The sequence below is a fragment of the Ranitomeya variabilis genome, chromosome 4, assembly GCF_051348905.1.
Source record: "Ranitomeya variabilis isolate aRanVar5 chromosome 4, aRanVar5.hap1, whole genome shotgun sequence".
Taxonomy (NCBI): Eukaryota; Metazoa; Chordata; class Amphibia; order Anura; family Dendrobatidae; genus Ranitomeya; species Ranitomeya variabilis.
The window spans coordinates 396336439-396346776 of NC_135235.1; the positions used below are offsets into that span (position 1 = coordinate 396336439).

The 10338-nt window shown below is 46.1% G+C and overlaps 1 protein-coding gene across 2 annotated transcripts in view; it reads left to right on the plus strand.

Moving 5' to 3' along the window:
- LOC143768949 (bone marrow proteoglycan-like) overlaps positions 1-9351 on the plus strand; it is a 52090-nt gene extending 42739 nt beyond the window's left edge. For both annotated transcript variants that reach the window (XM_077257555.1, XM_077257554.1), the window contains exon 5: positions 9094-9351. In XM_077257555.1, the coding sequence (XP_077113670.1) occupies positions 9094-9152 (59 nt within the window). In that variant the 3' untranslated portion in view covers positions 9153-9351. The remainder of the gene's footprint in view (positions 1-9093) is intronic.
- Positions 9352-10338: the final 987 nt, after the last annotated feature.

Genomic DNA, 10338 nt, shown 5'->3' on the forward strand with positions numbered 1-10338 from the left:
ACCGCTGCTGCTCTGGATCGCCGCCCAGCGCCTGCAGTGCCGGCCGGAGGATTCCTGCCGGAGGGCGGGCTGGGGAGGGTTGGTGACCCGCGGCCCGCGCCCTCCGCAGGGTCCCGAGAGGGGCTCCGTGGCCGGCGTCTGCCGCGCGCTCCCAGCTCCGGGGACAAACGCTCCGGGGGACGGGTCCTCCTGGATCTGGTCCCCTGGACACCGGGACCACCCAGAAGAGACGCCAGCTGTTCCTCCAGCCAGCTGCCACGCCTGAACCGCGCCATCTCCCGCAACTGCCCCAATAGTGCATCGACTGAGGACATCATGCCCATCTTCTCACTTCGCTGACTAACCAGGTAATGGCCCCCTTTTCCGCACTTTTCCTACAAGCCCGCCCTACAAGCTACGGGCCACCCCTTTCCTCCTCCCCCTAAACCAATCCCCACTGACCCTGCTTTAATTTTAAACAATGCTCCCCCAGTCCCCTTGGCAACACAGTCATGGGGAGCTTTCGTTTAACTGCGTTCCTACAGCCCCCCCGCTTAACAGTTCTTTGCTGCTGTTTTTTCATGATATATATTTACATTTACATTTTTTTACGTGCATTTTTATTGATACATTTTGGTGCCTTTTTTTTTTATTAAGACACTAAGTCTGCGAATTTGCATATACAATGTCTTCAATGAAATAGCGTTGGATAGCCGACTCCGGCGCCATTTTATTGAAGTAATGTACTACAGCGTCAACATAGCAGCGCGCATGCAAGGGCCATAGATATAATGATAATGGGCGGTGCATACGCACTGCTATGTTGATGTTGCAATACATTACTTTAATAAAATGGTGCCATAGTCAGCACGTGCGCATACTGCACTATCTGGTGCCATTTTATTAAAGGCACTGTATATGCAAATTCACAGACACCATTTCTTTAAAAAAATTGATTGGTATAGAGCAGTATTCGCATGCGCTGACTCTGGCGCCATTTTTTTGAAGTATTGTACTATAAAATTAAATGGATTCTGTAATCAGAAATTACACTATTAGCCTTCAAATATGTGGTTAATCTGCAGGTTAACAGCGTTATTGTGTTTCCCAGTGCCTGCATGTAGGTGAATGCAGCTGGGAGAAAATTAATTTTGTTATCATGGCATCAGGGGCAGTGCTTTGAGTATACAGAGCAGCCACTGTAACCGTGTCCCCAGAACTGATTGACACTGGCTCTACATTGAGGCTGGCTGTCAGTCAGGGCAAGGGGCATGGTAACAGTAGCCTCTCTGTATTCTCAGAACGATGACTGACTGGCTCCGCCCCCAACCCCATAACTTAAACAGAAGGCTCCCCCGTCCTGGTATATGCTCCCCCATCCTGGTCCCCCATCCTGTTACATGCTCACCCATACTGGTCACAAATCTTGGAATATGCTCCCTCATCCTGGCATATGCTCCCCCATCCTGGTTTATGCTCCAGCATTAAGGTCTCCCATCAAGGTATATGGAGCGCCCGCTAGGACCCTGGGGTACTCGGGCAGGGTCTGGTGGTCGTTAAAAAGGTGGTCAGTGACCCGGTCCGTGGCCCTGGGCGTCCAAGTAAAAGGAAAGGACTTTAAAGGGGTTATTTGAATAAAGAGTGTTCGTGATGCCACCTGTAGTATTCGGTCAGGGATTACCGACGCTGCTTAAAGAGGTCCTCTGGGGGTGATGGCACTGCAGCAAGGATGGTATGGCTTCCCACAGGTGAAGCTGGGTCCCCAGGGCTCCCGGTGTAGTAGGCAAAGGTGGTGTGGTACCAGAAAGAATCAGAGGATACAAAGTTGTAGTCTCTTTACCTATTTACTGGTGGTGAAAAGTCACAGTCCAGGGTACCGGTAACAGGTGATGGTGAGGTACAGGCAGCTTGGAAACAATTAGGGATCCCCTTAGTCAGATGGGATTAGGAGCCTTCCTTGCTGTGCTGTAAAGTGTGTCCCTTGATGCCTATGGTGTTGTGAATTTGGATTCTGGGCTCCCCCGGTGGCTACTGGTGGAATTGAACTGGTGTCTTCATCTTCTCTGTTCACCTGTTCCCATCAAGATGTGGGAGTCGCTATATAACCTTGCTGCTCTGTTAGTTGCTTGCCGGTCAACAATGTTATCAGAAGCCTCTCTGTGCTTGTTCCTGCTCCTAGACAACTACTAGATAAGTTGGACTCTTGTCCATGTTTGTTTTTGCATTTTTGTTCCAGTTCACAGCTGTAGTTTTGTTACTGTGTCTGGAAAGCTCTTGTGAACAGGAATTGCCACTCTGGTGTTATGAGTTAATGCCAGAGTTTTAAAGTAATTTCTGGATGGTGTTTTGATAGGGTTTTCAGCTGACCATGAAAGTGTCCTTTCTGTCTTCTGCTATGTAGTAAGTGGACCTCAAATTTGCTAAACCTATTTTCATACTACGTTTGTTATTTCATCTTAATTCACCGCCAATACATGTGGGGGGCCTCTGTCTCCTTTCGGGGTATTTCTCTAGAGGTGAGCTAGGACTAATATTTTCCTCTGCTAGCATTATTTAGTCCTCCGGCTGGTGCTGGGCATCTAGAATCAACGTAGGCATGCTACCCGGCCACTGCTAGTTGTGCGTTAGGTTTAGTTCATGGTCAGCTCAGTTCCCATCTTCCAAGAGCTAGTTCCTATATATGCTGATGCTATGTTCTCTTGCCATTGAGAACATGACAGTTTGACCGGCCCACTAAAGGGTTAAAATCCTTGGCTGAGAAAGGAGAGAAATAAGAAGTCTGCTGAGATTTTTTTTTTTTTTTTTCTCCTTCTAATCTTTGAATGGCTCTGTGTCCACCTGTTTGTAATGGATCTTCAGAGTGTAACTGCAGGTTTGAATAATCTCGCCACGAAGGTACAAAATTTGCAAGACTTTGTTTGTCATGCACCTGTATCTGAGCCGAGAATTCCTTTGCCGGAATTTTTCTCGGGGAATAGATCTGGGTTTCAGAATTTTCGAAATAATTGCAAATTATTTTTGTCCCTGAAATTTCGCTCTGCCGGAGACCCTGCACAGCAGGTCAGGATTGTGATTTCCTTGCTCCGGGGCGACCCTCAAGACTGGGCTTTTTCATTGACACCAGGGGATCCTGCGTTGCTCAATGTGGATGCGTTTTTTCTGGCCTTGGGGTTGCTTTATGACGAACCTCATTTGGAGCTTCAGGCAGAAAAAACTTTGATGTCCCTATCTCAGGGGCAAGATGAAGCGGAAATTTACTGCCAAAGATTCCGTAAATGGTCTGTGCTTACTCAGTGGAATGAGTGCGCCCTGGCGGCGACTTTCAGAGAGGGTCTCTCTGATGCCATTAAGGATGTTATGGTGGGGTTCCCTGTGCCTGCGGGTCTGAATGAGTCCATGACAATGGCTATTCAGATCGATAGGCGTTTGCGGGAGCGCAAACCAGTGCACCATCTGGCGGTGTCCACTGAGAAGTCGCCAGAGAGTATGCAGTGTGATAGAATTCTGTCCCGAAGCGAGCGGCAGAATTTTAGACGGAAAAATGGGTTGTGTTTCTATTGTGGTGATTCTACTCATGTTATATCAGCATGCTCTAAGTGCACTAAAAAGCTTGATAAATCTGTTTCCATTTGCACCTTACCGTCTAAGTTTATTCTATCTGTGACCCTGATTTGCTCTTTGTCATCTATTACCACGGACGCCTATGTCGACTCTGGCGCCGCTTTGAGTCTTATGGATTGGTCCTTTGCCAAACGCTGTGGGTATGATTTAGAGCCTTTGGAGACTCCTATTCCTCTGAAGGGGATTGACTCCACCCCATTGGCTAATAATAAACCACAATACTGGACACAAGTAACTATGCGTATTAATCCGGATCACCAGGAGATTATTCGCTTTCTGGTGCTGTATAATCTACATGATGATTTGGTGCTAGGATTGCCTTGGCTGCAATCTCACAACCCAGTCCTCGACTGGAGAGCTATGTCTGTGTTGAGCTGGGGATGTAAGGGGGCTCATGGGGATGTACCTGTGGTTTCCATTTCATCATCTATTCCCTCTGAAATTCCTGAGTTCCTGTCTGACTATCGTGACGTCTTTGAAGAATCCAAGCTTGGTTCGTTACCTCCGCACCGAGAGTGCGATTGTGCCATAGATTTAATCCCGGGTAGTAAATACCCAAAGGGTCGTTTGTTTAATCTGTCTGTGCCTGAACATGCTGCTATGTGAGAATATATAAAGGAGTCCTTGGAAAAGGGACATATTCGTCCATCGTCATCTCCCTTAGGAGCCGGTTTTTTCTTTGTGTCAAAAAAATGACGGCTCTTTGAGACCATGTATCGATTATCGGCTTTTGAACAAAATCACTGTTAAATATCAATGCCCATTGCCGTTGCTGACTGATTTGTTTGCTCGCATAAAGGGGGCCAAGTGGTTCTCTAAGATTGACCTTCGTGGGGCGTATAATTTGGTGCGAATCAGGCAGGGGGATGAGTGGAAAACCGCATTTAATACGCCCGAGGGCCACTTTGAGTATTTAGTGATGCCTTTTGGTCTTTCAAATGCTCCGTCAGTTTTCCAGTCCTTTATGCATGATATTTTTCGCGATTATTTGGATAAATTTATGATTGTGTATCTGGATGATATTCTGATTTTTTCGGATGACTGGGACTCTCATGTCCAGCAAGTCAGGAGGGTTTTCCAGGTTTTGCGGTCTAATTTTTTGTGTGTGAAGGGTTCTAAGTGTGTTTTTGGGGTACAGAGGATTTCCTTTTTGGGATATATTTTTTCTCCCTCTTCCATTGAAATGGATCCTGTCAAGGTTCAAGCTATTTGTGATTGGACGCAGCCCTCTTCTCTTAAAAGTCTTCAGAAATTTTTGGGCTTTGCTAATTTTTATCGTCGATTTATTGCTGGTTTTTCGGATATTGCTAAGCCATTGACCGATTTGACTAAGAAGGGTGCTGATGTTGCTGATTGGTCCCCTGACGCTGTGGAGGCCTTTCGGGAACTTAAGCGCCGTTTTTCCTCTGCCCCTGTGTTGCGTCAGCCTGATGTTGCTCTACCTTTTCAGGTTGAGGTCGACGCTTCTGAGATCGGAGCTGGGGCAGTGTTGTCGCAGAAAAGTTCTGACTGCTCCGTGATGAGGCCTTGTGCCTTCTTTTCCCGTAAATTTTCGCCCGCTGAGCGGAATTATGATGTTGGGAATCGGGAGCTTTTGGCCATGAAGTGGGCTTTTGAGGAGTGGCGCCATTGGCTTGAGGGGGCCAGACATCAGGTGGTGGTATTGACTGACCACAAAAATTTGATTTATCTTGAGACCGCCAGGCGCCTGAATCCTAGACAGGCGCGCTGGTCATTATTTTTCTCTCGGTTTAATTTTGTGGTGTCATACCTACCGGGTTCTAAGAATGTTAAGGCGGATGCCCTTTCTAGGAGTTTTGAGCCTGACTCGCCTGGTAACTCTGAGCCCACAGGTATCCTTAAGGATGGAGTGGTATTGTCAGCCGTTTCTCCAGACCTGCGGCGGGCCTTGCAGGAGTTTCAGGCGGATAGACCGGATCGTTGCCCACCTGATAAACTGTTTGTTCCTGATGATTGGACCAGTAGAGTCATCTCTGAGGTTCATTCTTCTGCGTTGGCAGGTCATCCTGGCATTTTTGGTACCAGGGATTTGGTGGCAAGGTCCTTCTGGTGGCCTTCCCTGTCACGAGATGTGCGAGGCTTTGTGCAGTCTTGTGACGTTTGTGCTCGGGCCAAGCCTTGTTGTTCTCGGGCTAGTGGATTATTGTTGCCCTTGCCTATTCCTAAGAGGCCTTGGACGCACATCTCGATGGATTTTATTTCAGATCTGCCTGTTTCTCAGAAGATGTCTGTCATCTGGGTGGTGTGTGACCGTTTCTCTAAGATGGTCCATTTGGTTCCTCTGCCCAAGTTGCCTTCTTCTTCCGAGTTGGTTCCTCTGTTTTTTCAAAATGTTGTTCGTTTGCATGGTATTCCTGAGAATATCATTTCTGACAGAGGGACCCAATTCGTGTCTAGATTTTGGCGGGCATTCTGTGCTAGGATGGGCATAGATTTATCTTTTTCGTCCGCTTTCCATCCTCAGACGAATGGCCAGACCGAGCGGACTAATCAGACCCTGGAGACATATCTGAGGTGTTTTGTGTCTGCTGACCAGGATGATTGGGTTGCTTTTTTGCCATTGGCAGAGTTCGCTCTCAATAATCGGGCCAGCTCTGCCACTTTGGTGTCCCCGTTTTTCTGTAATTCGGGGTTTCATCCTCGATTTTCCTCTGGTCAGGTGGAATCTTCGGATTGTCCTGGAGTGGATGCTGTGGTGGAGAGATTGCATCAGATCTGGGGGCAGGTGGTGGACAATTTGAGGTTGTCCCAGGAGAAGACTCAGCTTTTTGCCAACCGCCACCGTCGTGTTGGTCCTCGGCTTTGTGTTGGGGATTTGGTGTGGTTGTCTTCTCGTTTTGTCCCTATGAGGGTCTCTTCTCCTAAGTTTAAGCCTCGGTTCATCGGCCCGTATAAGATATTGGAGATTCTTAACCCTGTTTCCTTCCGTTTGGACCTCCCTGCATCCTTTTCTATTCATAACGTTTTTCATCGGTCATTATTGCGCAGGTATGAGGTACCGGTTGTGCCTTCCGTTGAGCCTCCTGCTCCGGTGTTGGTTGAGGGTGAGTTGGAGTACGTTGTGGAGAAAATCTTAGACTCTCGTGTTTCCAGACGGAGACTCCAGTATCTGGTCAAGTGGAAGGGATACGGCCAGGAGGATAATTCTTGGGTGAATGCATCTGATGTTCATGCCTCTGATTTGGTTCGTGCCTTTCATAGGGCCCATCCTGATCGCCCTGGTGGTTCTGGTGAGGGTTCGGTGCCCCCTCCTTGAGGGGGGGGTACTGTTGTGAATTTGGATTCTGGGCTCCCCCGGTGGCTACTGGTGGAATTGAACTGGTGTCTTCATCTTCTCTGTTCACCTGTTCCCATCAAGATGTGGGAGTCGCTATATAACCTTGCTGCTCTGTTAGTTGCTTGCCGGTCAACAATGTTATCAGAAGCCTCTCTGTGCTTGTTCCTGCTCCTAGACAACTACTAGATAAGTTGGACTCTTGTCCATGTTTGTTTTTGCATTTTTGTTCCAGTTCACAGCTGTAGTTTCGTTACTGTGTCTGGAAAGCTCTTGTGAACAGGAATTGCCACTCTGGTGTTATGAGTTAATGCCAGAGTTTTAAAGTAATTTCTGGATGGTGTTTTGATAGGGTTTTCAGCTGACCATGAAAGTGTCCTTTCTGTCTTCTGCTATGTAGTAAGTGGACCTCAAATTTGCTAAACCTATTTTCATACTACGTTTGTTATTTCATCTTAATTCACCGCCAATACATGTGGGGGGCCTCTGTCTCCTTTCGGGGTATTTCTCTAGAGGTGAGCTAGGACTAATATTTTCCTCTGCTAGCATTATTTAGTCCTCCGGCTGGTGCTGGGCATCTAGAATCAACGTAGGCATGCTACCCGGCCACTGCTAGTTGTGCGTTAGGTTTAGTTCATGGTCAGCTCAGTTCCCATCTTCCAAGAGCTAGTTCCTATATATGCTGATGCTATGTTCTCTTGCCATTGAGAACATGACACTATGGCTTCTTGCAAGGTCCTATCTCTTTCTCCCTCTGTGTCCTTGGACAGTAACTGCATAGCAGGCAGCGTGAGCCTTTTTACAGGTGTCTATATTTACTGTGACTCCAGGCTCTGGATACTACTGTGCCTATGTGTGTAGATGTGGGCAAGTTACTTTCAATGTACTGCCCTCCAGTTTCTGATGTGGGGCATACAGTCCCACACAGCCTCGGACTCCTGGTGTCCGGTTCCTGTGCTTCAGCGTGGAGGGAGCCCAGTCGCAGCTCCCCTCCAGCTCCTCAATTCTCCTGTGCTCCTTCCTCCTACACACTCTCTACAGACTGAACTGACTCCTCCTCCAAGTCAGAACATACATATAGGGAAGCTCCTCTGAAATGAGTCTAGAGCTCCCCCTTCTGGCCTGGAGTAAGAACATGTTGCATGTACAGATTACCTATTAAAGGGATTCTCATCATTTCCAGGCTTGGCATCATCCTCCCCGAGAGGAAGGCAATACCACTGTGGTACCTGAACTCCTGGGGTGCCACACATATTCTCCCCCATCCTGTATAATTTGGTAAATGAGCTGTTAGGGTTGCTAAACAGCTGCTGACCTGAGGTGCTGCCTACCAACCAGCCTGTAATCTGGGGCCGTGTCTGATCAGAACACAGCACTCTGAGCTGTCAATCCCCAGATGGCAGCTTCCATAAACTGATTTTCTAATTACATTATTCACGTAATAAGAGTCATTATTCTTCCAAAAGTAATTTAATTCACGTTTATTTATTTCTACAGTCTCCTCACTGTAATATAACTTAGTATGTGTGTTGGCGATAAGTCCTCTTTAAATAATAGTCAGGTGGTACTCATCGTCCCTAGGGTCTAGTGATGTATCTCCGCCGCCTCTGAAAGGCTGCATTAGTGATGTTACATCTACAGAAAAAATAACTGCTGCGGCCAATCACTGGACCCAACAAACTGCTGTTGTAGCCAAAATAAATCGCTGAACCTAAATGATTGGTGGCAGTGGAAATGTTCATTGTAGAAATGACTGGTTATAGTCTATAAAATCCTGCGGTCATGTATTGCTTTATCAGTTCCTCTTCTTCTGTCTGTTTCTAATGTTAACCCTTAATGTATGATCTCATAGAGCATATTCACATCAGCTTTACAATACCTGCAGAAACCATGCACACACAGTGAAAATTCAATGTCAATTTATATACAACTATATTTACAGCGGGATTTACTGTATACTGTGGGAACATTTCGTATGGGAATTGTCAAACATTCTTTAAGTTTCTCTGTAGCATATCTGCAGCCAAATCCACATTTATAATATGCAGATTGTGCACATGATTACGTTACAGTAATATGTAGACAAAATTTGTTCAAATCTCCTCTATTAGCTTATACTGTATTACAATAGGGATTTTTCCTACATATTTGTGTGCACAATATGTGAACATACCCTAACACTTAAATCTATCTTTCAGCTGGCAAGTGGTACTCCTTCGGATGCAACAAACGCCTTCCATTTGTCTGCACTTACTGAGAATCGGCCCAGCTCATCAGCCCTCATGCACCAGCTTTCAATGCTTGCGACTATGAAGATGTGCAAAGTGCTTTGCCATACAGAAGTGTTCGATTAGTAGCAGAGTGTTGGAATACAAAATTTCCTTACCTCTCCTGCTCCATGAGCATGCTTTAGTGCTATGTAGCTTATAATAAAAATATAATACAATATTATGCAATTGGATGTCGCATTATTTTATTATTACTTTAATAAAATGATATTATTACGTTATTACTGTATAAGACTATGTTAACATGCATCATTCTTGCTGCGTTTTTCCCCAAAATTCTTTAGATTTCAAAAATCTCCTGCACATGCTTGGTTTTTTTTCCTAATTGAATTTGAGAACTACAGCATTCATGAAATCTGCAGCAGCTCAGTTCTTTAAGGCGATGTTCACACGTTGAGTGTTTGGTGAGATTTTTTTACCTCAGTACGTGTAATTCAAAACCAGGAGTGGGTGAAAAATACAGAAGTGGTGACGTGTTTGCTGCATCCACAACTCTGCCTTCTATTAAACGCAGTTAAATCCACATGTATTCACTCAACCATGCAGATTTACCAATTCAATACATTTCTATTGATGTCATTTCTGTTACAGAGACTAGCATCAAAATCGCAACAGTTGCCGATTGTGGGCACATACCCTTTGAGTAAAAGTATGAAGGTTTCAGTCCTGTTTGTGGCTTACAAATACTGAGATAAAATACTGACCAAATATTAAACATGTGAACGTCGCTTTAGAAAGCATTGAGAAAGTGAAAAAACACAACAAAAATTTTCACTGCTTTTTTTGTTACATTTTTTAAGCATTTTTGGTGAATAAAACTGGTAAATGTATTAAACATGTGTAGCGCCCCCACTGCCGCACCCGGTACCGGGCCTGTGAGTCTCTGCTCTGGGGTTGTCACGGTGGCTAGACCCGGTCCGTGACCCTGCTGAGGGGCGTACAATGATAGTTGTAGATGGTGGTAGTGGTGCGGTGTAGTGCCGGTCGCAGTAAATAACGAGGACACCAGGTTGCAGTCTCTTTACCTCTTTACTGAAGGTCTCTGGGTCCTCAGTCCGGAATACGGTTAACCAGGCTGCGCAAGTCCGGCCGGTCCGATGGCACCTCCAGAGTTCCCTTTGCAGGTGGAAATCTGTGCCTTCCTACTAGCGCTAT